Here is a 26,674-nt window from a genome sequence, read left to right as displayed (position 1 = left end):
TCACTTACATCAATTCCAGCCTCCTCCTCCCCCTGCCCTCTCTCTTTATTTCTTTCTCTTTCTGTCTCTCCCTCCCTCTCTCAGCCTGTTCTTCCCTCTCTCTTCTTGTCTCGCTCTCACCCTCTCGAGCTTTAGGCGCCACCAAAATTACAGCCGGCGAATCTCTTTCAAACTCCAGCCTCATCAAGCCGATATCCCTTCAGGGAAATGAAGGATTAGCTTCTCCTTTCACGCCGCCGGAGTTCTTAAATCAGTTCCCAAGCACACAGGGGCCTCCTGCCTCCTCCATCTCCAACACCCACAGACACCTCCTCCCAACGCCTCCCCACTCAGCCTCCACCTCCCTCCCCACACCATCGCCTCGCCCCACTCCCTTAAAGCCATTCTTTTGTCAAGTCATCAGCGCATCTCCCCCCCTAAGAGGATGAGGTGGATTGGGGGAGAGCACTGACTCATGCCCTTGAGCTCCAGCAGTGCTGCTGAAGAGAGATGGTGTGGAGGTGAAGAGAGGAGTATTGCACAGACACACACACACACACAGCAGGAAGACCGCTTTGCATGTTAATTGTGTTCGTCTTACTTGTGTCTGCTGTTTCCTGTTCTTTTCAGTTTAGCCCCCCCCCCCTCCACACTCACGCACACACAGACACACACACACCAAAAATGAACACATTCATCCCTTTCCGCTCAATTTCCATAATGCCTCTTCCCTTCCCGGTTTTGGAAAATGTCCATGTCCAGTTTTTTTTTATGCATAACAACAGCATGATGGGAGTTTTGATTTGGGAATGCATTCAGCAGTAAGCTGTTATGTAACCCCCCCCCCCTCCACGCTCTCCTTTTCTCTCACACACATACACAAACTCTCTCTCTCTTTTATTATTTTAATCTGGGCCAGCTACTGACGGCCTGTGTTTGTTTTTGCTGCTTTGCTTTTAGCCCCTGATGTGTTTAGTGGGCCTGAAGCTGGAAGTGGTGCAGCTCCACTCAGCTCCGTGTCGCAGTGCCAGGGAGCTCAGGCTTTGGCATGGCGTGGCGTGGCGTGGCGCGGCGCTGTGCCGAGGAGACGCTGGGCATTTTTCTGGTGTTGCGCAGGGAGATCTGCTTGAGTGCCTATTCCAGACTGTCAGCAGGGGTAGTGGAGGTGGTGGTGGGGATGGTGGGGCTGCCTTGTGATACGCTGAGGCTTTGTACCTCCTACCCTGCCAGAAAGCACCCACTGAGCCACCGTAGCCATGGAGGAAGCCCAGTATCTTGGCCCTGCAGATTGACTGACTGCTGTGGAGCTTTCAGACACATACCCTCATGACCGTGATGAGAGGTTGGCTCACCTCTGTTTCTATTCATGCCAAGAAGGGAGAGCTAGGTTGACAGACACTCCTTTAATGAAACTGTGCTCTTGGTGCATAATTGCAGGCTGTAGCTGAGGACTGTTAGGGCTTAGGGCTGGTCTGAGGGCTGGTCTGAGGGCTGGTCTGAGGGCTGGTCTGAGGGCTGGTCTGAGGGCTGGTCTAAGGGCTGGTCTAAGGGCTGGTCTGAGGGCTGGTCTGAGGGCCGGTCTGAGGGCTGGTCTAAGGGCTGGTCTGAGGGCTGGTCTAAGGGCTGGTCTAAGGGCTGGTCTAAGGGCTGGTCTGAGGGCTGGTCTGAGGGCTGGTCTGAGGGCTGGTCTGAGGGCTGGTCTAAGGGCTGGTCTGATGGCTGGTCTGAGGGCTGGTCTAAGGGCTGGTCTGATGGTTGGTCTGAGGGCTGGTCTAAGGGCTGGTCTAAGGGCTGGTCTAAGGGCTGGTCTAAGGGCTGGTCTAAGGGCTGGTCTAAGGGCTGGTCTGAGGGCTGGTCTGAGGGCTGGTCTGAGGGCTGGTCTGAGGGCTGGTCTGAGGGCTGGTCTAAGGGCTGGTCTGAGGGCTGGTCTAAGGGCTGGTCTAAGGGCTGGGCTGAGGGCTGGGCTGAGGGCTGGTGTGTTTGTGTTGTAGCAGGACTGAGGGCCGATATATACTCAGTTTTAGACGCAACAGCTTGATGATATGAATGCATGTGTTACACAAAATACAAAGGTTGGCAATTCAGTACCAGTGGCGAAAAAGAGAGGTAAACGGCGAGAGAATCTCATCATGAGTGTATGTTGTCAGTGCTTGTAAACACAATGGTGTTGGCCACAAGTTAACGCCACGTTAATGTTAGCTTTTGTATATGAGCAGACCGGGCTCATTCTTTCAAACTCGTGGGTGCAATTGACTGATTCACATCAATATGAACAAGAGGTCGACCGATATGGGTTTTTCTGTAACCGATGCCGATGCCGATACTTAGAGGTCAGGGTTAACCGATAGCTGATATGGGCTGCCGATTTTTTTTGGCCGATTTTTAGGGCCGATATCTAAAAGTTTTCCCATTAATTTGCATGCTAAAGCTCAACACTAATAAGTAGATGAACACAATTTTACTCCCCTACTAGTATCTTAAGTCTGAAGTCCGTGCCCCTGTACACACACACACAGACACACAGCCTAATACTTACAAAAATCCATAATCTAGGAATCCAGAGAACCCCCCCCTTTTTTGAAATGTATTATTTATGTTATTATTATTTTAGTTATTCTTTTCTTCAATGTATATACATACAGTCATGGACGAAAATGTTGGCACCCTTGCAATTCTGTCAGATAATGCACCACTACTCCCAGAAAAGAGTTGCAATTACAAATGCTTTTGTATTCACATGTTTATTTACTTAGTTTGCATTGGTAAAACACAAAAAAATCGGACAAATAATGCCAAATCTGACTTTATTCCACATAAAACTCAAAAAAGGGCCGGACAAAATTGTTGGCACCCTTAAGAAATAATTGTATTTTAGGCATGTAATTCTCCTTTAATCTTTATTTAAACTCACCTGTGGCGAGCCACAGATGCTGGTAATACAGAAATCACATTTGCAACCAGTTAAAATGGAGCAAAGTTGACTCAACCTTTGTGTTGTGTGTCTGTTTATACCGCGCTGAGCATGGGGAAAAGAAGAGCAAAAAATTGTCTGAGGATTTGAGAACCAAAATTGTAGAAAAGCATGGACAATCTCAAGGCTACAAGTCCATCTCCAGAGATCTTAATGTTCCTGTGTCCACTGTGCGCAGTGTCATCAACAAGTTTACAGCCCATGGCATTGTCACTAACCTCCCTGGATGTGGAAGGAAGAGAAAAATTGATGACAGAATGCAACAAAAGATTGTTTGAATGGTGGATAAATAACCTAGAACAACTTCCAAATAAATTCAAGCTACCCTGCAGACAAAGGGTACAACGGTGTCAGCTTGCACTATCCGTCGCCATTTGAATGAAATGGGATGCTATGGTAGGAGACCCAGAGGACCCCACTGCTGACACAGAGACCTAAAAAAGCCAGACTTGAGTTTGACAACTTTCTTGAGGAAGCCAAAATCCAAGTGTTTTTCCAATGCAAACTAAGTAAATAAACATTTGTAATTGCAGCACTTTTCTGGGAGTAGTGGTGCATTATCTGACAAAAGTGCAAGGGTGCCAACATTTTCGTCCATGACTGTGTATGTATGTGTACAGACTATGATTTGTCTTTATTTTAGGGTTGCTGTCTGGGCCGTGGGAGGGGGGAGGGGGGAAGGGAGAATTCTTTGTAAAACTTGAATCCGTCACATTTTATGTTTTCATGTGTTGTTACTTCAAGAAAACAATAAAAAAAAAAATTGAAATCGGCCGATGCCGATAGATAAAAAAATGACATATCCGATATATCGGTCGACCTCTAATATGAACTCAATGAATTATATCACCATGACTCACAAGTGGTGGAAAATGAATATGAAAGTATTTGATGGGTGAATTAGCGCATTCTCTCCAAACAATCGCGGATGAGAATGGGATTTTCTTTCCATAAATTTGCGGTTATTTGGGCGTCCTTATAAGTGTTAAAAGAGGGTTTGTAAAGGAGTTCATGTCTTCGGACCTCTTCTGTTATGTTTGTTCATAATCCAAAAGAAAAGGCTTGTGAGACAGTCTGCAAAAAATTCTGGGTCTAAAAAAGACTGTAGTATGCTATGAAACCGGAAACGTGAGACTCATGAAAGGCTGTGGTTAGCAGGCCAATCACAGTCTTTGCGAGCTGCTTGGGGCCGGAGGGTCTTTGTCGGATAGTCAGACATTTTGGGGGACGCACTTAAGCACGTAAGGGGGGGTATTTTACTGCGCAAGGGACTCTTGTGTATCTTACGTGCTTACGCGCTGCGTCTAAAACTGAGTATATATCGGCCTTGAGAGATGGCTGTAACGGGAGCAGAAACAAGAGGACCACATCAAAGCAGCGCTGGCGTGCCGCTCTGAAAGGAGAATCTTGTCGCCTGGCTTGATGTGACCCTACCTCTCCTCTAACTCCTTTCTCCTCCTTTCCTCTCCTGTCATGAACCACTCCTCTAATTCCTCTTTCCTCCTCTCTTCTCCTGTCATGAACCACTCCTCTAACTCCTTTTTCCTCTCCTGCAGTGTTGGGGAGTAACGGAATACTTGTACCGGCGTTACGTATTTAGAATACAAATTAAGAGTAACTGTATTCCGTTACAGTTACAATTTAAATCGATGGTATTCAGAATACAGTTACATTGTTGAAATCAATGGATTACATGACGGTACTTCTCTGTTTCACGAGTTTATTCACTCTCTAAATAAAATAAGGCAACTTGATGCATTTCCCAGAAGCCCCAACATGAAAACCAGTGAAAATTGTTTTTGCGTGTTTGCGTGTTGCGATGCGTTTTGCATCAGTCTGCTAATGGAGTCTGAAGAGGAGCAGGTGCCAAAGCCAGGGCAGGAATGTGTTTCTATCCTGGAAATTTAATAAGCATTTCATGTTAAAGCAAGAGAAGGGAGGACGGAATATAACTGTGCAACCAACCTCCTTTCGGCTTCGAAAGACTCCACCTCTAACTTGAAAAAGCATCTAAAAGTATGTTTATTTTTTACCAAGGGTAGTCATCTGCTGTAGTTTAACTGGTCATCTTGCTATTACATTGTTGTATCAGCCAGATGTGCGCCTTTACATTCTCCTATGTGCTGATACACTAGCCCCAGCTAATCACAGTATTTTAACGGCTTATTTTCACTCCACATCGCAAAAAAATGACAGATAAGCACTTTGAGCAGGCTCTCCTGCTGCGATACAACCACACTTTACTGGGGTGTGTTGGCATGTAGAGTAAGTGGGTCAAAAATGTAGGTAGGTGGCTCAAAACATACTGGTCTTAAGGTTCACAGGCATTCACAGGCAATGTACATTGACAGCCTAATTTCTGTGTTAAATCAATTGTTATGTTTTTCATTTGACATTCGTATAAAAGCAACACCTTTTGACACCCTATGTTCTGTACAACTTTGACATTTTGGATAGTTTTTTTCTGCTAGCCTTTGTTGTTATACTACCAAGAAGTAATATTGGTTTTTGAGTTTAACATTGTTTCATGTGGGCAAAATTATATTTGATTGAATAGTTTAAAAGTATTATATTTTTTGACATCATCTCATTCAGTTTGAGCTTACGTTTTGTTTTGATGGACAGTTGTTAGTGTGTCATTTTTGACAGCTGAGAAAATAAAGAAACTGTAAAGGGAAAATTGTCATTACTTTAACCAAGTAAAACATATTTTGCGTTAACATGGTCTTAAATTCGTTGTTCCTCTACAGCCAATTATAATTAAAGTACAATAAAATTGCACTTTCAGGGAGACTTGGGCCTACACATTCAGCCAGTTGGAACAGAAGAGCACACCAGAATAGGCCTGTTTAGCAGGATTTGATGGCCGCATTCCTACATTTATAAAATGCAATTCAATGTGGAAGTAATCCAAGTATTCAGAATACAATACTCAGATTAGTTAATGTATCGGAATACGTTACAGATTACATTTTTGGGCATGTATTCTGTATTCTGTAACGGAATACGTTTTGAAAGTATCCTTCCCAACACTGCTCTCCTGTCATGAACCACTCCTCTAACTCCTCTTTCCTCCTTTCCTCTCCTGTCATGAACCACTCCTCTAACTCCTCTTTCCTCCTCTCTTCTCCTGTCATGAACCACTCCTCTTACTCCTCTTTCCTCCTTTCCTCTTTTCCTCTCCTGTCATGAACCACTCTAACTCCTCTTTCCTCCTCTCTTCTCCTGTCATGAACCACTCCTCTAACTCATCTTTCCTCCTCTCTTCTCCTGTCATGAACCACCCCTCTATCTCCTCTCTCTTCCTTTCCTCTCCTCTCTTCTCCTTTCCCCTGCTGTCATGAACCACTCCTCTAACTCCTCTTTCCTCCTTTCCTCTCCTGGCATGAACCACTCCTCTTTCCTCCTTTCCTCTCCTGTCATGAACCACTCCTCTTTCCCCTCCTCTCTTCTCCTGTCATGACCCCCCCCCCCCCCCCCCCTGGATGTGGATGATGTCACTCTGCTGAACGTGACAAGCAGGAGGCTTTTTAGAGATGAGTCATGATGTCATGCCGGATGAAAACATGGCTGTGATGTTGTGTGCGTGTGCGTGTGTGTGTGGTGCCCGTGTGTGTGTGTGTGTGTGTGCCGTGCCCGTGTGTGTGTGGGCTGTGCCTGTGTGCTGGATTTTTCCCTTTTCACCAATGCGGGCATACTGTAAGTCTGATCTGGGACCAAATCAAAATGCTGTTAGTCCATATCTATTGGTAATGGAGCTATAGAAATCAATAAAGTTGAATTGAATTCTATTTTATATTGTTAATGTCTTAATGGGCCTCAGTGTCAGAGGCAATCACCACTTATACCCAAATCTATTTTGACCAGACTACTAATTAAACTGTTAAGTCCCACATGTTTGGGTAGCTGAGCTACACATGTAGCATATTGTGTCATAGCGCTGCAGACTGTGGGACTGGTGGTGGCTGATTTAGAGGCGGTGCCCTAAGAATGGAAATGGTATCATATCAGTGGAAAAGCCTGGGATATGCACCCCTCAAGTGGAGCTCATCTGACACACATGATTTATTTAGGATGCATTCACTCTCCCTCTCCATCTATCTCTCTCTTTCTCCCTCTCTCTCTCTCTTTCTCTTTCTCCCTCTCTCCCTCTCCCTCTCCATCTCTCTCTCTCTCACACTCTCTTTCTCTCTCCATCTCTCTCTCTCCCTCTCTCCATCTCTCTCTCTTTCTCTCTCACTCTCCCTCTCTCTCTCTTTCATTCTCTCTTTCTCTCTCTCTTCTCTCTCGCTGTGGCTGTTTCAAAGCAGGCGCAGGGTGCAGTAAAGCTCCTCTGCTGCCCTGCAGCCTCATGTGCTGCTGCTGCTGTCTCCAGCTCAGGGAGGCTCCTTGTGTGCCATTTAATTACTGTACCCTCTCGCAGATTAACAGAAGCAAATGATCTTGACTAGGAGATGCGGAGAGTGGAGCTTAAGTGAATGAGTGCAGCAGGGGCTATATTTATCCTTCGGGCGCTCAGACCATTCGCTGGAGCAGATTTATAATGCCGCGTCCCGGTCACTGATGTTTCTCCTCACCTCTCCTTTCCTTTCTCCTCTCCTCTCCTCTCCTCTCCTCTCCTGTCTGTCCTCATATCCACCTTTCTCCTCTCCTCTCCGGCAATGTTGCAACCAGTGAGAATACAGCAGTGCTTTTCTCTGTTTTGCTTTTTGCCTGTAATAAAAAACAGATTATAGTGTAGTTTCAAGGCTCTTTTCAGACTGGGCTGCCAGTGCTTCTCTGCGTGATGTTTTTGTGTCATGTGAATGGGCTCTGCGGCTGTGTTTTCAGTGTGCTGGCTCTGTCTAAATGGCTCAGAGGGCCAGAGGCTATCAACACTACGCAACCAAGTATTCGGCCTCTGGTTATGTATGCCAGAGCATGGACACCTCAGAGCTTGCAGAACCAGCCACATGACACTTTAAAGATGCTTTTAACAGACATCCCAACCACACAGCAGGAAGTATCGTCTAAGGGTGCATATAGTATACTGCACAGTAATGATTGACAAAAGGTTTGCATGCTAGTCTGGGTATTTGTGTGTGTGTGTGTGTGTGTGTGTGTGTGTGTGTGTGTGTAGCCTCCCTGAGCTTCCTCATTCCTCTCCCCTCGCTCAGTGTTCTTTATGATAGGAAGCTCCTCCTGGTGCATTCCTCCTGGGACTGGCGCACCTCTCCCCCCCACCCCTGAGTCTGAGTGAGTTCAGCCCAGACACCAGGCACCCATGAAACCATTTCATACAGTCAGGCACTGTGTTCTCCTGAGTCACCAGATCAGCAGGTCTACTGATTAGCCTAGGTTTTAAAATGATACAAACATTAAGGTCTCTTGAGTTCTTCAGACATGGACTGTAAACCACAGACTTCTCACCCAGGCCTGTCTGAGGCTGTTCACATCAAAGACGAGTCAAATCTAATGTCAAATGCAGGGCAAGTTCACCAGAACTAATGTTGGGTCCTGTTGCGTAACACGCACCCCCCGCACCCCCCCCCCCCCCCTTCTGTGGGATAGCTTCAGGCTGCAGAGCTTTGCAACAGCTTTCACTGGTCTCCAAACTAAACACAGAGCCAGTGTATGCCTTGCCATGGGATGCTAAGCTAAGGCTTTTCAAAATAGAGGAAGGGAAACACGGACTGACACGTTGGCCAGCCCAAGAGCCTTGTATTTAACGCAGCCCCTCTTACCATGACTCGGCTGTAATGAGCTTAGAGTCTGTCTGTCTGGTGTTGGCTCCAGGTCTGACCTGGCTCGCGTCTCACTCCGTCGACAATGGGTGTGCTCTGGCCAAGGCAGCCAACACTCACTCACGAGTCATTCTTACCTGGTCAACTGCCCGATCTGTGTTGTGCTGCTCTGTGTGTCCTCCTGTCTGAAGATGTTGTGTTGTGCTGTGCTGCTCTGTGTGTCCACGTGTCTGATGAAGATGTGTTGTGTTGTGCTGCTCTGTGTGTCCTTGTGTCTGATGATGTTGTGTTGTGTTGTGTTGTGCTGCTCTGTGTGTCCATGTGTCCGATGATGTTGTGTTGTGCTGCTCTGTGTGTCCTCGTGTCTGATGATGTGTTGTTTGCATGTGTTTGCAGTATCTGGAGGGTCCCCAATGTGAACTGTGTGGACAGCACTGGATACACTCCCCTTCACCATGCAGCACTCAATGGACACAGGTTGGTCTACCCTCTCCTCCTCTTGTCTACAGATTGGCCGTGCGTGCGTGCGTGGGTGGGTGGGTGGGTGGGGCAGCCCGTCTATGTTGGCATTCACACCGCACAGATGATGCCAAGCTGGCATGCCTTTTGCCAGGCCTACTCCAGACCTGTGTGTTAGAACCAAGCAAGATCCTCTGGCAAGATAACTGTGCAAAGGGAAACACCTAGACACTCCCCAGATCTGGAACCCAAATCTAATCTGAAAGTGGCATGTTTGTACAGCGCAGTTCTCTCACCCAACACAGATAGTTCCTGACTCTGGAACCGATTGCAGCCGGAACAGCACCGGTTCCTTTCTTTAGAAGGTTCTCCACAGGTCTCCTAGCCACATTCAAAGAATTCCACTCTGTGAGCACAGAAAGTAATTTATTACTGTTATTATTAAGACCAGGACTGAATAGAGTTTAGTTTAGCATTAAGGGCATAGAATTGGATGCCATTGTATAAAGTCCATTTGATCCTTCCCTCCCGTCATTTACCTCAGGCTGAAGCATATCAATCAGAGGTGCTTTAGAGTCAATGCTCTAGTCTTCACTCTGATGCAGAAGCAAGCGACCAGTCAAGCTATGCTAAGCACATCAGTGTGCTAATACTGGAGGTCATTTGAAGACTAATGGTGTGTTTTTGCCCCAATCATGCACTGAAGCATATGTGATTCTCAGTCATTACTTTAACCTCCTGCTTCATTAATTGTGCTGATTAGCTTATCCAGAGGGGTGACCCCAAAACTGCTTGGGAGAGCTTCTACTTAATGAACCCAGAGGAGCGTTCCTCCTGCTCTTTGAGATTGCAGCGTTGTTGCTGTAGTTGTTGTTGTTGTTGTTGTTGTTGTTTTTATTAGATGCCCTCCTATCATGTGCCTCATTTTGTCTACCCCTGTGTGTCTGAGTGCAGCGAGGTGGTGGAGCTGCTACTGCGCAACGAGGCCCTCACCAACATGGCCGACAACAAAGGCTGCTACCCGCTGCACCTGGCCGCCTGGAAGGGTGACCAGCGCATCGTCAGACTGCTCATACACCAGGGCCCCTCGCACCCCAAGCTGAACGAACAGGTCTGACTCCTCTGAATCTGGTGCCTCCCTTACTTACCCGACCTCTTTGTCCATCCTTCTGCCCTGTATGAAACACACATACAGAGACATAGTCTGGGAGACACACCCCCCCACACACACACACACACACACACAAATACACAAAATACACACACATGTACATGTACATGTTAGCAGCAGGTGTCTTCCCGCAAGTCAAGTCCTAATTTCCATTACCTTTGTGCAGTTTGCCAGGCCTGCCCTGATGTGCTCATTAATCATATCTGTCGTGGTAATCTCTTTGTTTGAATGGTGGTCTACATTATGGGACCACAGCACCCCGCAGCCACCCATGTGCTCTTAAGCCTTCATTGGCCACCCAAGCTCCCTCACAGGCACATGTCAAAGGAGGGGTGCTGAAAGAATTTAAGCACATTTCACCAGATGGCAAATCGTGTGTGTGTGTGTGTGTGTATGTGTGTGTGTGTGTGTGTGTGTTTGAATCAGTGAAAAACAAAGCGCGTTCAGATGCAGAAGCTCAGATGCTAGCAACATTCACGCAGACCAGAAGCAATCAGTCTGTCCCAGCCACAAACCCTCCACTCCCCCCCCCCCCCCCCCCCCTTAGCTCTGTGTCCGCTGCTGTGTCTGACAGACGAAAAGGGGAAATAACTAGACAATCATCAGTTACGCCATCCCCCTCCCACTGACTCTTTTGGCCATGCTGGGTTTCGGGAACAAAAGCAACCGCAACGTGAGCTGCCACTAGAACAAAATAAGCAAACCAAACACACAAGCAAGATACGGCATGCCCTCTTACCAAACCAAAACACCATGCTGTTTAACTCCAGCTGCAGTGTGGCCGAATGCCACTAATACTCTTCATGCCTTGAAATGCCTGCAGCTAGTGCTCGCTATGTCCTGTGTCTTATGATTTTGGTCTTTGTGTGTCCTCCTGAGTTTGTGTATAATTTGTGCCATGTTGTTTTTTCTTTTTGTTTTTGTTTACAGCCTGTGTTGAGCCATGCCTCTGGGATAATTTCACTTTTAACACCCAGCCTAGGCATCAACTGTGTTATGCCTTTTATTGCTGTAGTTTTGATGGAAATGGCCTAAAATGAAGTGACTACGAGACTCAATCATTTTGAGATGATTATGACGCTGACATCAATCAAAGGCCATTTAAAGATGTTTAAAGAAGAAACCTTTGCTTTAAAACCTGAATGCATTCACCGTCACTGGATGCAGGTCACATTGGCTTTTTAACCTCCTCTTGCTAAGCTCTCGCCAGCTCACCTCATTTTGTGTCATTTCTCTCATTGCTGTGCCTTATCTCATGTTCATAAACGCATCTCTTTTTTTTCATGTAGACATTTGATTCTCACCCACAAGCATCTTGTTACCTGTGTATGTGTGTGTTTTGTGTGTGTGCGTGTGTGTGTGTGTGTGTGTATGTGTGTGACCAACTCATTGCCTGATGTTCATCTCCATCTTCTCCTTCCCATCCTAGAGCTCTGTAGACCACAGAGAGTTCAAACGCTGTGGGCCGTTTGACCCCTATATTAACGCAAAGGTGTGTACCGCCCCCTCCCCCCTGGCCCCGAGCTGCCAAGGCCTGCCAGCTTATTGGCTCTCAATCTCGCTTTCCTTACCCCCCCCCCCCCCCCCCCCTCTCCTCTGCTCCTGCCACCCCGCGCCCCCTTACCGTTTCCTTTGCCCCTTGCCACGCTTGGGTGGGTCTGGTGTGGTGTGGTGTGGTGCACTGATGGATGCTTTAAGGGACACTAATGCCTTGGGTGGGTCTGGTGTGGTGTGGTGTGGTGTGGTGTGGTGTGGTGTGGAGCGGTGCTGAATGCTTTAAGGGACACTAATGCCTGTTGATGAAATGATGTCATGGTCTCTGCAGCGTCTCTGAGATCCTCATTATATCATTATGGATTGATTTTTAGGGTTGGGCCTTTTTGGAGTGAGGGTGTACAGAAGGTGTTTTTTAAACTGTGTGTGTGTGTGTGTGTGTGTGTGTGTGTGTGTGTGAGAGAGAGATAAAAAGGATATGTGGTCATTACTTCTCCTATGTGGTTGCCATGTAATGTTCACCACATGGGACTCTGTCTGGTCTCCACTGTAAGTTATGACGTAGGGACAGGACTCTAGGGCTTGTGTGAATGTGTGTGTGTGAGAGAGAGAGAGACAGTGTGTGTGTGTGTGAGAGAGAGACAGTGTGTGAGAGAGAGAGAGAGAGAGAGAGAGGGATGGTTTTCTTGTGGCCATTCTGGTATGGCCTCATTTGAATTTGAGAGACAGATGGAGAGATGGTTGGACAAAGAGAAGGGACTGAGTGTGTGAGAGCAAGAGCAAAAGATGAAAGGATTGAAAAGGGAATGAGGGAGGGAGAGAGAGATGGAAAGAGCCCAAGAGGGAGAGATCAATGTGATTAGACAGCATCCACAACAATATTGTTATCCCATCTCCTACAGTAAACGCCCCCCCCCCACACACACACACGAGGAGTGGCCTGACACTCTGAACACACAACCCTGTTTAGAAAGGTCTGTAAAAACACACGTTTACCAGATCTCACTCACCCACTCACACACACACACACACACACACTCACTCATCACTCCAGGTCATACTGTACATGAACTCTTGCTCTCACAGCGTATATCTCCATTGGGTGAACCGTGAGAGATGAGCTCTGGTATACAGCTGCTCTCGCTGCTGCTCACCTCCTGTACTTCTCTGGATGTGGGAAGACGTTGCGCTTCACAGCACAAGCTGCAGCTCCATCTCTCCCAGCCAAAGGAAAAAACAGGGTCTGGAATCCTCTTAACGTGCCCACCCCCTGACTGCCAGCCCTGGGGTGCTCCCTCACGGAGACGCCGAAGGAAGGGGGGCGAGGGGGGTGAGAGTGAGGGGGGAAAGAAAAAGATAAGAAAAAAGAAGGCGGTTAATGGGCATCTTCTCATCCCTTCTGCTTGTTCTGTGTGCTTCAGCCATCCCCTGGTGACTTGGGAAAACAAAGTGGAAAATAAAAGCTGTGGGTTTTTTTTTCTTTTTTTAAACGAGTGCAAGGTTGTTTTTTTTTTTTTTTTTTAGATGGGAGGTGCGGGAGGGTAAATAATGCATGCGGTGTTATGAATAAGTCAGTCTGTCTGCCTGGATGCGGTGGTGACCAGCAGGGCGCTCTGCCGCTGACGGCAGTGTGTGTGTGTGTGTGTGTGTGTGTGTGCAGTGCAGCTCTCGCTGTCAGTGTGTGTCTCCCTCGGCTCAAGGAAAGAGGAGTATTGGAGAGGACCACCGCAGAGGAAGCTTTTCTGTGTACCAGTCCTTTTGCATCAGTGTCACACTGTGTGTGTGTGTGTGTGGGTGTGTGTGTGTGTGCGCCAGCGGCATAGGGAAAAAGAGAGAGACAGTGGAGGATAGCGAGCAAGCAAAAGGGAGAGAAAGAGGCGGGGCGTTACCACGGCAACAGTGTCAGGACTGATTGGGCAAGTGGCTGACTCCAGCGGCACATCAAGGAAGAGCGTGAGTGAGAGAGAGAGAGAGAGATGGAAGGAAGGAGAGAGTAGAAAAAAATTGTATTAGCGTGACAGAAAGGCAGACCGAAATGGTTACAGTATACCGGGGTATGCTGAAGTTCTGAGGTATGAATTTCAATACCGTCGAAAATACAGACGCTCCTCTTTAAAGGGATACGGAGCCAGCTTAGCCAGCAGAAGATATATTTGGAGGTTAGAAATAAGTCATTGCTAATTGTGGTGAATACATGCACGCAGGACTAATATTTCTTATTACACGGCTCTTCTTAATGCTGTAGAATGATAATTCCCAGTGATCTCACCCATATTCTTAGGTGTTTACATTCACGCTACTGTTGATAGAATAGAATAGTCGAATCTAAAAGTCTAAGAATACTAAAAGAGATGTTTCCCCATACACCCCATGGGGTGATTAGGACGTTGTGTGAAGAAGTGGAGTGGTGTGGAGACAGAAGGAAAAAAGAGACATAAGCGAGAGAGGGAGAGAATAAATAAGGAAAAAAGAGATGAGGGCTAAAGGAATCTGTGCATGAGGGGAAAGGAGATGCACTGGAAGGGACGGACGGACTGCATCAGTAGCAGAGAGGTGGGGAGAGAAAGACATAGAGAGACCATATGAGAGAGAGAAAGAGAAGTGGAGCACAAGAGAGAGAGAGAGCAAGGTGGACCATGAGAGGGGGTGGAACTGTAGAGAGAGAGAGCTGTGGGTTTAGGAGATATTTTACTGAGTGGACTGAGCAGCACTCTTAAGTGCCCCCCCTCTCCCCCTCTCTCCCCTGTGGGGGGGCACTTGTGTGAGCGGGGTCAGACTGAACCCCACGCCTGCCCCATCAGCACTGGGCTGGATTTATTATGTTCATTACATCTCCTCATAGCGTCCATAGCAGCACCCATGCTCTCCCTGCTAGACTTTAATTAGAGAACACATTCAGCACTTCTCCCTGATTACGCCTGAAGGGAAAACCCCTTCCCCCTCTCCTCTCCTCTCCTTTCTTCTCTTCTCTTCTTTTCTCTCCTCTCATCTCTCCCCTCATCTCTCCTCTTCTCTTTCCCCTCTCTTCTCCTCTTCCCTCTCTTCTCGCCTTTACCCCCTCTTCTCTCCCTTCCCCTCCTCTCCTCTGTCCCCTCATCTCTCCTCTCCACTTCTCTTATATTCACTTCTCTTTTCCTATCCTCTCTTTATATAAAGATAATATAAAAATAATGACCTTGTTGAGACCCCCTTGATTGAAGCGTCTGTGCAGATTTGGAACAGGGGAATAGAAAGGGCTTGGTCCTAGCATTTCCTCTCTATTCATGTGTGTTACTGATGGCGATGGCATGTTCTTTTGCACAGGCCACCTTCATGGTGTGTTCATCTCTGAAGTAGGTCACCTGTCTCAACGGGTGAGTCAGATCTGCCTCTGAAAACATTCCATCCGGCTGAGGTAAAGGCTGTCCTGTGAGCCTGGAGTACGTCTCCCAAATGCATAGCTGCTAGCTACGTTGGCCACTTACATGGTACGGACCATCATTAAGTGACACCGGTGTTTCCCAAAACCATAGTTCGACCGAGCGTTCGCAAAACACTGTCATTAAGGTTGTGTGGTGCAAACAGCGACTCGACCTGCAGTTAGAAGCTTAGTTCCGGAAACTTCTTATTGAAGACGTCACGGATGTCATCAGTGTCCAGATTAATCACTTAACGATTCCCGTTCCTGCTTGATATTTGATATTGTTAACCACCATGTTACCCTACTTATAATTGTCTAATGCATAAAATACATGAGGCCCACAGAAATGAATCCACACGCCTGCAGGCAGTAATGCGGGATGCTGCACCTCAGTTCAGTCAGCTAATAGTATGTAGCCTATTATAGTAATGTTCTCGTATTGTAGCGAAGGAATATGGTGTGTGCTTTACATAGACCTAGTAACAGAGCATTAGACTGATAATGATGCACACTAAAGAATGACTTAGACAACCTCTACAGGGCTTGACACTAACTTTTTGGCTTAGGAGCACTGTGCTCCTAACCCAGAAAAATTGGGAGCACCAGCAAATATCTAGGCGCACCACTATAAAAAGTTGGCCAAACCAAGTAATACTACTATTGATCAATGTTAAAAACCTGGAATAACATGTTTGAACAGATTATAAAAGGAAAGGCATGACCTTGCTTAGGCCTACATTGATAGGTGGAAAAGAATTGCATGGTATAGGTGATTTAGATCAGGGATTCCCAACCTTTTAGACTTTTCGTATTTGTAACAGGTCAGGGCCCAACAGACACTCCGCTTATTTTAGTTTATCTATATTCCATTAGGCTAATTTAATCTATAATCCATTCATTCTAATTAATAATCGAACATCCGCACCTGCTACAGGTGGAAGCCTAGAAATTAATAAAAGAAAATCTAACTCTAGATATTGCATCAAAATTGTATTGTGCACCAAAAAACAACATACAATCAAATACAGAACTTAGTTGCAGTAGGCCTAGGCCTATTTGTGCACAGCAAACAAGCAAGGAAATAACACCAGAATATACCCAAAAGATAGCATGCACTCAAATCAAGTGATAAAACATGCAAACAAGACCACTCAGCTAGGCCTAATTAAAATAGGTGATGCTTCAGACATGCAAACAAATAGGTTCAAATAATGTTCAATACAATGATTCAAATAATTGGAAAAATTATTTAAATCTGTGGCTGCAATCTATTATCAACATAAATAGCACTTCCTGGGCAGTAGTTCGAATTGGTAGCTCTCCACAGAAAGGCATGTCCTCTTGGAGAATAACACTCCAATAATAACGCACAAAAAAACAGCACAAATGCAGCTTTACTGACGTCCGTCGACTCGTCTAACTTGTTTTAAAAGGAGCGGGCTGCCTTTCATCTGTACGTGATTGCTGGATGTCGCGTCTCCTAATGTCGATTCAGATTTGAGCGCCTCAGACAGCTTTAAAACGCACTCAACACACTGCGCTTTCCATTCACAAAACCAAATATAATTGAATCAGGGTTGTATTTACGCTGAATATTAATTGTTTAGGTAGTAGTTATTTCGCTTAAGAAACTTCTCAATTTCTCCGCTAATATCGCCACAGACTGGTCTAGTTATTGTCCTAGGGAAGTCGTGGAGTGTGGGTTGGCGACCATCTAACCTGGGACTGCTTTATGTCGGGTGCTTTGCATTAAAGGCACCCAGTGCAACTTTATGTAAACATTCAATGAAAAATAAACATTCAATTTCTAGTCTTTTTTGCACGTAGTAAGTTTCAATAACTCCATACCATTACATATCGACATTCAAGGAGCAAACATGAGACGTCGTTGTGTGGTGAGAACTGATAGAAAATCGTAAACAACAACAATCGCCGGTGGGGAGAAGCCATTTTTCCATTGACTGGAACCTGCTTTGTTTATTGTAGGTTACCAAAAAATAAAGAAAATGGCGGCGATTGTTGTTGTTATCGATTTTCTATCAGTTCTCACCACACAACGACGTCTCATCTTTGCTGCTTGAATGTCGGTATGTAATGGTATGGAGTTATTGAAACTTACTACGTGTAAAAAAGACTAGAAATTGAATGTTTATTTTTAAGCCTCGAAAGTTGCACTGGGTGCCTTTAAAGGCCGAATTATGCTCTGTTTTAGACGTAACGCCTAAGCACGTAATTTACACAAGGAACTTGTTTTAGACAAGTTTTGATTTAAGGTTCGTTTTAGACGCAGAGCGTTTTGCAAGGCTTGTGTTGCGTGTTGCAAAGCAAATTGACGCCAGAATTGTAGATTTATTTTGAGTTAAGTAAGCCTATTTATTGCAGCAGGACAAAGGAAAAAAACTTACCGGAGCATGAAAGTGTAGTGGGCGAAAGGCTTGATGTTATGAATACATGTGTTACACAAAATACAAATGTTGGCAATTCAGTACCAGTGGCGAAAAAGACATGACGCAAAAGTTTGTTTATTGACATCTTTTAATGACTGCGACAGGCTTTAAAACGATGTGTTTATGAGTTACATTATTTAAGATGAGGTGGTAAACGGTGAGAGAATCTCATCATGTTGTCAATGCTTGTAACTACAATGGTGCTGGCCATCAGTTAAGCCCACGTTAATGTTAACTTTTGTATATGAGCAGACCGGGCTCATTCTATCAATCTCGCTGGTGCAATTGATGATTCACGTCAATATGAACTCAATGAAAGATATCACCATGACTCACAAGTGGCGGAAAATGAATATGAAAGTACCTATTTGTTCGTGAATGACCACATTCTCTCCAAACAATTGCGGGTGAGAATGGGATAGAATGAATAGAATGGGAATTTATCTCTCCATAAATTCGCGGTAATTTAAGCATTCTATAAGTGTTTAAAGAGGATTTGTAAAGGAGTTCATGTCTTTGGACCTCTTCTGTTATGTTTGTTCCTAATCCATAAGAAAAGGCTTGTGAGACGGTCTGCAGGGTATTCATGATTTAAAAAAATGTCTGGGTCTAAAAAAGGCTGTAGTATGCTATTAACCCGGAAACGTGAGACTCTGTGAAAGGTTGTGGTAGCCGGCCAATCACAGCCTTTGCGAGCTGTGTAGCGCCGTAGTGTTTTAGTCGCATAGTCAGGAATTTTGGGCGACGCACTTAAGCACGTAAGGGGGGATATTTTACCCCGCAAGGGGGGGTTATGTATCTTACGTGCTTACGCGTTACGTCTAAAACAGAGCATAATTCGGCCTTAAGGCCCTTGCATGCTTCTAAAGGGAGCATGAATTGCTAGGTGCTTACGCGTTGCGTTGGGGGTGTTGCCAAGCATTTCACACCCAGAACAATAGGCTTGCGTAAAATGGCGCAAGTCTAGAAAAAGGGGCCGACGCACGCAAGACGTAAAAAGTTGCGCAAGGGTCGCGCAAGGGGCTTGCGCGGCCTCTTGCGCTTGCGCTTATGCTTACGTAACTGAGCATAAATCGGCCTTTAAGGTGATCACTTAAAGACGAGCTGCTTCTGTGCTAGCTAAATTTAGCTTTCAAATGCTCCATACAACTTTAGTTTGGTCGATTGTTCAGTCATTTTGCCTCTTAAGTAGAAACTTTCCGCTCAGCTCTCCCCATCTTCCACTACCGCTTCGTTATCTCCTGCTAAATGACTGCAGGCAACGTTTCGTATCGTGGAAACGCAAACCGAAAGTAAACAAAGTTGCGTTACCTGCGTTAAAATATTGTATCGCATTAAGCCCGTCTACAATAATATAATAGATTAACGCATGAACGTTGATAGTCCAAATGAATATTGTTGTCAAGTAAAAATGTCTTCAGTTCTTCTTGGAAAAGTGGGGGGAAAAAACACCCTGAAACACGCAATTTTTGCCTATTTCTATAGGCGCACGCATGCGACTGTGATTTCAAATCAAGTCGCACGGCCAAAATTCCAGACGCATGTGCGGCCAGATCAGTCGCACTGGCAAGCCCTGCTCTAGGTCTTAGACTGCATGTGTATCAGCATACTGAGCCCAAGAGCTGACGACAACTGTACGTTTATTTGTGAATTCCAGAATTAATTTACAAATTTCTATGCTAGATGACCCAGGAATTTGAAAAAAAGGTCTCAGTTCTTTGTGTGTGTGTGTGTGTGTGTGTGTGAATGAGCAGTGAACCATTCTGGTTTATGTTACAGCACCCAGTGGAGTGAGTTTAGTAACGGTGAGGAGGGTGATGAAGGTGATGAGGCCGTTCTGGCAATTCCTGATGTGAGTGAGTTTGAAGAATGGTCTGTGTAGTACTGTGAGGTTGCAGACCAGCTGTGTGTGTGTGTGTGTGTGTGTGTGTGTGTGTGTGTGTGTGTGTGTGTCTCCATAGGTTGTGACATTGCATGTCCCTCTATGCACCCCCCAGGGTGCCACAGTCTGACAGCAATCATTACCACAGATGTGCACACACACACACACACACACACACACACACATACACGCGCGCACTGCTACTGCTGTCCCCAGATCGTGCGGCTTGTCAGTCATCTGTCATTCTGGGACCACACACACCGTGCTTCCGTGACAGGGGTCTGAGTTAAGCAGAGGAGTCTGCCACAGTGCAACATCAGATTGTTGGATGGATACGTCTCTTATTTCACACACTAGCACATGCATACCCTATTCCGGCCACACACACAAACAATGTCCATGCACACACACACACACACACACACACACACACACACACACACACACACACACACACACACACACACACACACAAACACAAACAAAAGTATGCTGTGCAAAGTGTGTGTGTGTGCATACATACATCCACATCCACTTCTGTGCATACACAAGAGAACATTGAAAGCATAACTGTGCAGCTGTGCACTTTTTGGGGTTTTATGTGTGTGCGTGTGTGAGCGTGTGTGTATGTGTGTGGTGTTGTTGCGTGTGTAGAAGCCTTTGGATCTTGTGTGGCAATCCTGCAGCAGCAGCTGCCATCCTCACCAAACCCTATAATTCCTCCCTTCCCCTCCCTAAAGGGCCGAACGTGATGTAACCACCCCCCCCCCCCGCCACCCGCCCCACTCCACACACGCAGCCCCTTCCTCAAGCACGTCACATGCCAGTGGTCACCCGTCACACCATGTTACTGTCATGCATGTGTATGCATCGCTGCTCCACGGACTGCTTTTGTCACTGTTCACCTCTGCAGAACATTCCGGAACGTGCACAGAGTAGAATTAAATATTACGCCATTAATATGGAAAGTGGCCGAGCATTATTCCGTCCGCTATCTGACTCACTCTGCGCTCAGTGCTCATGGCTAACCGGGCTGAAGGAGGTGGAGTTGAGCTGGAAGCTACTTAGCGCTGTGCCCTCATATCACTGCTAGTCCAGTCCTACCCCTCCTGCTGGTCACTCAGAAGGGGGCTGACAGAAGAAGAACACACGCATGGAGAGTAATGATAGACACACATAGCATACCTGACTAGAGTCAGTGGACAGTGGTCAGCCTCAGTCATGAGTTGAGTGGGCAGGAGGTGGGTCCCTGTAACTGAGCGCCTCGGGGAGTGATGAGAGGGGGCTGGGCATGAGTCATTCTTCTCACTGGTCAGTGTGCTGTCTGTCCCTAGGGCCCATCTATTTCTCCCAGTTTTGTTGATTTATTTCTTTTAATTTACTTTCTTGCCTCCGTCAAGGCTATTTTTGCTTTTTCTTGTGCGTCTTCTCTTTCACTCTCTCTCACACTTGATCTCTCTCTCTATTTCTCACTCTCACTCTCCCTCTCACTCTCACTCCATCTCTCTGAGCTTCCAGCCCTGACTAATGTTATCATGTAGAGTTAAGCCCAGAGCCTGATGAAGGGTGTGTGTGTGTGTGTGTGTGTGTGTGTGTGTGTGTGTGTGTTTTCCTAACCTGCTTCTCCAAGAGATATCTCTTGAATGCAGCATTACTGTGAGAGGATGCACCAGCAGTGGTCCCTTAGGTCAGGTTGGGCAGCACTGCTCTTAGGTATTATGTGTCCCTTTGTGTGTTATTGGCTCATAGCCTTGTGCATTATTTACCCAGTAAGATAGCCAGTGGTGTTGAGCAAGAACGCGTGAGTCAGAGCGAGAGCAACAAGAGGAAGGTTTATGTAGTACGCTAATCCCATTGATCTGATGACCAAAGCCATCTGGGGGATGACTGTAAAGTGGCTCATAGTTAAGGAGGTGAAAGGTTTTTCCTTTCGGCCTGCTTAAACAGTTTTGTTTTCAAACATTTGTCAAGCATTATTGGATGGAAAGAGGACATTATGGTGCCACGGTGTAACTGAACGCAAGTCTCTGAATGAGATTCAGCATCAGTTATTTAACACTTCAGTAATACGCTCAGGAGAGGCTTAAGGGCCAGACAGTCAGTCAGTCAGTCAGTGGTGACCGTGGCCATACTACTGGTGGTATCTCTTTGTGAATCTGACCTTGTGTGTTCACTTCAGTGTGCCATCTGTAGCCAAGTGTGTGTGTGTGTGTGTGTGTGTGACTGTCTGTGTGTGTGTGTGTGTGTGTGTGTGTGAGGGAGATTTTCATCCTCAGCGTACACAGACACAGAGAGAGAGAGAGCAAGGTGGTCTACCAAAAACAGTCAACAGCTTGCGGCAGAGCTGAGATAGCTTGCTCCTATTGTAAGCTGCTTTTGTGAGTTCTCTCAGTGGATAAATTGTATTCATTCAGCCCTTGGTATTTTGTTTGGCCACTCAAAGTTGAAAATAGAGGGGGGAGGGGACTGGATCCCTTAAATTTCACCCTGAAAAGAGTCATCATAAATGTAGTAAACAAAATGGATGCCATCCAATCCCACTTTTATTTAGCGTATTCAGACCAATCATGTTCTCCTTGGCTGCTCTACTTACCACTACAGCCTTGGGCAGTACTGACATTCTCAGCCATGTTTTTTCCCCCATTTGTTACCCTGCCTCCAAAAAGTCAGGTGTTTTCGTTGTTTTTTTTCTTTCTTTCTTTCTTTCTTTCTTTCTTTCTTTCACTCTTCCAGCCTTTCTTTCTGCTGGCTCAAGCTGTGACCTGTTTGCTCATTGTAGGCTGCCACTCCTCCTCCTCCTCCTCCTGCTCCTGCTCGCGTGGGAGTGTTTCTTGAGGAGCAGGTGGAGCTACCTGCTGATATGGGACAGTAGTCGGGCTCATGTCCAGGGAGCGGAGAGTCAAAACAAATACACACACACACACGAACACGAACACACACACACACACACACACACACACACACACTCTCTCACACACAGATACAGGTACACACTGAATACACACACACAGACATACACACACACAAAATCTCATGCATATACTTTTACACATGCATGCAAAATCTCTCAGAAGAGCACACAGGACACATGATTAAAAAAAGGAAAAACATTGGGAGCTCACTCCGACTGCAGCACACACACACACACACACACACACACACACACACACAGCAGGAGGCCAGAGGCTAAAAGGATCTGGTGGCCTACCCTGCAGGTAGGAGGTAGGGGGCTTATCATAGCCCAGCATTAGGCTTCTCTCCTGCCAGATGTTTGCAGCCCAAGGGGGCACAGGCTCTGGGCATCATGCCAGCCTGCACCTGTCTTCTGCCCAACACTGAAGTGGGCACCTCCCCCACTCTCTTGCCTGCTGTCATGGCCTCACTGTGCCCAGCCGTCAATCGCACCGCTAGCATGTACAACAGTTAGTGCTATCAGCGCATGGCTAGTTGTACAAGGTGTGCATTCACAGTGAAGCAACACAGAAGGATAAAGCAAGAGAGCAATAATAATAATGTTACTGGGCTTGATGTGTGTCATAAACCAGCGGAGTTGATACACCACAGTTTTCTCCTCATCCCCATCTTCATATGACGACGCAGTGATGTCCTGTACCCCATCATGCTTTCTCTGTTTTGGTGGTCACACTCTCTCTCTCTCTCTCTCTCTCTCTCTTTTACTCTCTCTCTCTTTCTTTCTTTCTTTCTCTCTCTCAATCGCTCTAAATCAAAAGCCTTAAACTCTGCCATCTACTGGATGTGCGATGCCACCTCCTGTTTGTGACATCATGAATGAAGACAACGTGGCACGCCTACGTCTGGTATTTTGTCGTAAATTGTCAGGCGTGGTGGCCCTCCTGCTGGGAGCACGGCTGTGTCCCTGTGTCCCTGTGCCTGTGTGGACTGTGGAAGAGAGTGTGTCTGGTCCCTGTGTCCCTGTGCCTGTGTAGACTGTGGAAGAGAGTGGGTCTGGTCCCTGTGCCTGTGTAGACTGTGGAAGAGAGTGTGTCTGGTCCCTGTGCCTGTGTGGACTGTGGAAGAGAGTGTGTCTGGTCCCTGTGCCTGTGTGGACTGTGGAAGAGAGTGGGTCTGGTCCCTGTGCCTGTGTAGACTGTGGAAGAGAGTGGGTCTGGTCCCTGTGCCTGTGTGGACTGTGGAAGAGAGTGTGTCTGGTCCCTGTGCCTGTGTAGACTGTGGAAGAGAGTGTGTCTGGTCCCTGTGCCTGTGTAGACTGTGGAAGAGAGTGCGTCTGGTCCCTGTGCCTGTGTAGACTGTGGAAGAGAGTGTGTCTGGTCCCTGTGGCCCTGTGCCTGTGTGGACTGTGGAAGAGACGGCATCTGGTCCCCAGTGCAGCGGCAGTCTTCCCTGTGCTCTCTGCATGCTGAGCTGTGTGTGTTTATAAGCTTGCTGTATCTGTTCGCTCTGCACCCTTCTCAACCACACCTCACTGCATGACCCTGCCGTATGATGGGATCTGTGGGCGTGGGTTCACCAAGCTTCTCGTTTCCCTTCTGCAATAAAGCATCATTTTCATTTCATTTCAAGGCAACGTTCTGTTCTCAGTCATCAAAACATGCTGTTCCTCATACCTCATATATGCTATACTGCTTTGGGTTGTCTCAAGTGCTATTTGACCAGTTTTAGACTGTGCCCCATAATCTGGTATTTGCCGCCTGATTGGAAAGGGCAGTGTTCTGAACCCAAATGTGCTTAAAATGGTTGATGGATGACTCGTTTGTAAGTGTGGCCAACCTCCTCCTGTAAGAGGCTCTTTGCCTCTCTCCCCCCCCCCCCCCCCCCCCAGCATTCCTGGCCTGCTTAGACATTTCACAGCCCAGCTCACCTGATGCTCTGACTCAACCTGAAAGGCATTTAAATAGCTGGCTGTCTCCCAAGCCTCTCCGCTTACCTGGTATTAACACTAGGCTAGAATTCAAGACGTGTGTGTGTGTGTGTGTGTGTGTGTGTGTGTGTGTGTGTGTGTGTGTGTGGGTGTGTGTGAGTTGATGTTCGTGAAAGAGCTCCTTACTAGAGCTGAGGGGTAACAAGAGCCTTTATGTTCCCCTGTGCTGTACAACTCACCTTCTACACTATACTCTCCCCTTTAATCTCTCTCTCTCTCTCTGGTATTGTTTTCTTTCTGTCTGTCTGTCTATCACTCTTTCTTTCTCTCTCTCTCTCTCTGTCTCCTCTCTTGCTTGCCTCCTAATATTTAGTATTCTTTCTTATTTTTGGTCTTTCTCGGTTCCTTCCCTACTCGTTTCTTGATCGTTTACTTTCTTGCTGTCTCACTGTTTTTCTTTCCCTTTCTCCTCTCTTGTCCTTTTCCATCCACCTCTCTTTCTTCCCCGTCCATCTCATCCCCCCCCACCCCGTGCAGAACAATGACAACGAGACGCCGCTCCACTGCGCGGCACAGTACGGCCACTCGGATGTGGTGCGGCTGCTGCTGGAGGAGCTGACCGACCCGACCATGCGCAACAACAAGTTTGAGACGCCGCTGGACCTGGCGGCGCTGTACGGGCGGCTGGAGGTGGTGCGCCTGCTGCTCAGCGCCCACCCCAACCTGCTCAGCTGCAACACCAAGAAGCACACGCCACTGCACCTGGCCTCGCGCAACGGACACCTGTCGGTGGTGGAGGTGCTGCTGGACGCAGGCATGGACATCAACTACCAGGTCAGTCAGGTGGTCGGGCGGAGGAAAGGAACTGGAGGTGATCGGCAGTCTGAGCAGATTGGGTGACGAATTGATAGGTCGTTCCCACTTACACTGAACGCTGTTATTTTTGTGTTAAAATGCTGTGTTGGTGTCATTAATAAGGAAATTCGTACTGTCGTTCTAACCCCCCGCGACTTAGTAACTTCCCATCTTGGTGAAGGGCAAGGTGGAGTTGATGGATGGACAACAAATAGGCAGACAGACAGACCGGCAAATAGACAGACAGACAGACAGACCGACAGACCGACAGACCGACAGACAGACAGACAGACCGACAGACAGACCGACAGACAGACAGACCGACAGACCGACAGACCGACAGACCGACAGACCGACAGACCGACAGACAGACAGACAGACAGACAGACAGACAGACAGACAGACAGACAGACAGGCAAATAGACAGACAGACAGGCAAATAGACAGACAGGCAGACAGGCAGACTGACAGACAGAGGCAAATAGAGACACAAGCAGAAAGACATTGACGGACAGACAGATGGGTAGATAAAAGCACAAGTGCTGCTAGATGTAGAAGACAGACAGACAGACAGACAGACAGACAGACAGACAGGCGGATAGATCTATTGACAGACAGACAGACAGACAGACAGACAAGCGGATAGATCTATTGACAGACAGACAGACAGAGAGATGGGTACAGGGAAACAGACGGTTGGACCATCACTACAGCAGAACATGTGTTTTGGCTGCCATGCCAACAAGTCTGTCTCTTTGGCACTGTGGATCAGGGTGCAGGCTGGTTGCCCTGGAGATTTGGGCGCGCTTTCTCCCTTGGCCACAGGGCAGCTCGATCAGATTAGGTTAGAAAAACAGACGAGTAGACAGACATGTCAGACACACACCACAGTCCGACAGATGGCCTGATTAGACCAAAGTATTAGAAAGCACTGCTGGAAAAGGTGTTGGTGTTGGTGTTAAGCACAAGATCAGATAGAGGAGGATAGGTGGGCAAACAAGAGTGGTGCAGATAGACTTAAACGGGTAGGTAGAGGGTTGGTCAACTGCTTGCTCCTGGTTGCTGGAATTAAGATAATCTAACTAAATCTAACAAAGACCTGAGGCTAAACAGTAGGCCAAATCAAACAAGAACAAACAAAAAACACACACACTCACACACACACACACAGTCACACACACACACACACACACAAGTTGACTTGTAAGTGATCAGTCAGACTGGTGGTCGCACTGGTGGATAAGAGATGTGGGACAAATGTTGCATAATGTGTTCCATGGTGAGAGATGTCCACCCACTGATAGGCCCATAGATGAGTACACACATGTACATCAGTAACAGCAGCGGCACAGAGCCGTGTGTGTCTTTAGTGGTCCTGACTACATAAAGGAGCAGATGTGTGTGTGTGACTGTGTGTGTGCCCCTGCACTCACTGGTCCTGGGGAGACCCCAC

General features: G+C 46.9%; 1 protein-coding gene across 1 annotated transcript in view; it reads left to right on the top strand.

The window, feature by feature from the left end:
* The window catches only part of LOC308377509 (ankyrin repeat and SAM domain-containing protein 1A-like), a gene marked incomplete at both ends in the record, with an annotated part of 101,593 nt that overhangs the window by 12,070 nt on the left and 62,849 nt on the right, over positions 1-26,674 (top strand). The window contains 4 exons of the mRNA XM_080854197.1: positions 9,070-9,150; positions 10,087-10,243; positions 11,733-11,795; positions 24,904-25,200. Of these exons, the coding sequence (XP_080710323.1) occupies positions 9,070-9,150; positions 10,087-10,243; positions 11,733-11,795; positions 24,904-25,200 (598 nt within the window). The remainder of the gene's footprint in view (positions 1-9,069; positions 9,151-10,086; positions 10,244-11,732; positions 11,796-24,903; positions 25,201-26,674) is intronic.

This window comes from Sprattus sprattus (assembly GCF_963457725.1).
Source record: "Sprattus sprattus genome assembly, chromosome: 16".
Classification (NCBI taxonomy): Eukaryota; Metazoa; Chordata; class Actinopteri; order Clupeiformes; family Clupeidae; genus Sprattus; species Sprattus sprattus.
The sequence above is the reverse complement of the archived record's forward strand: the minus strand, read 5'-3'. Positions and strand labels throughout refer to the sequence as shown.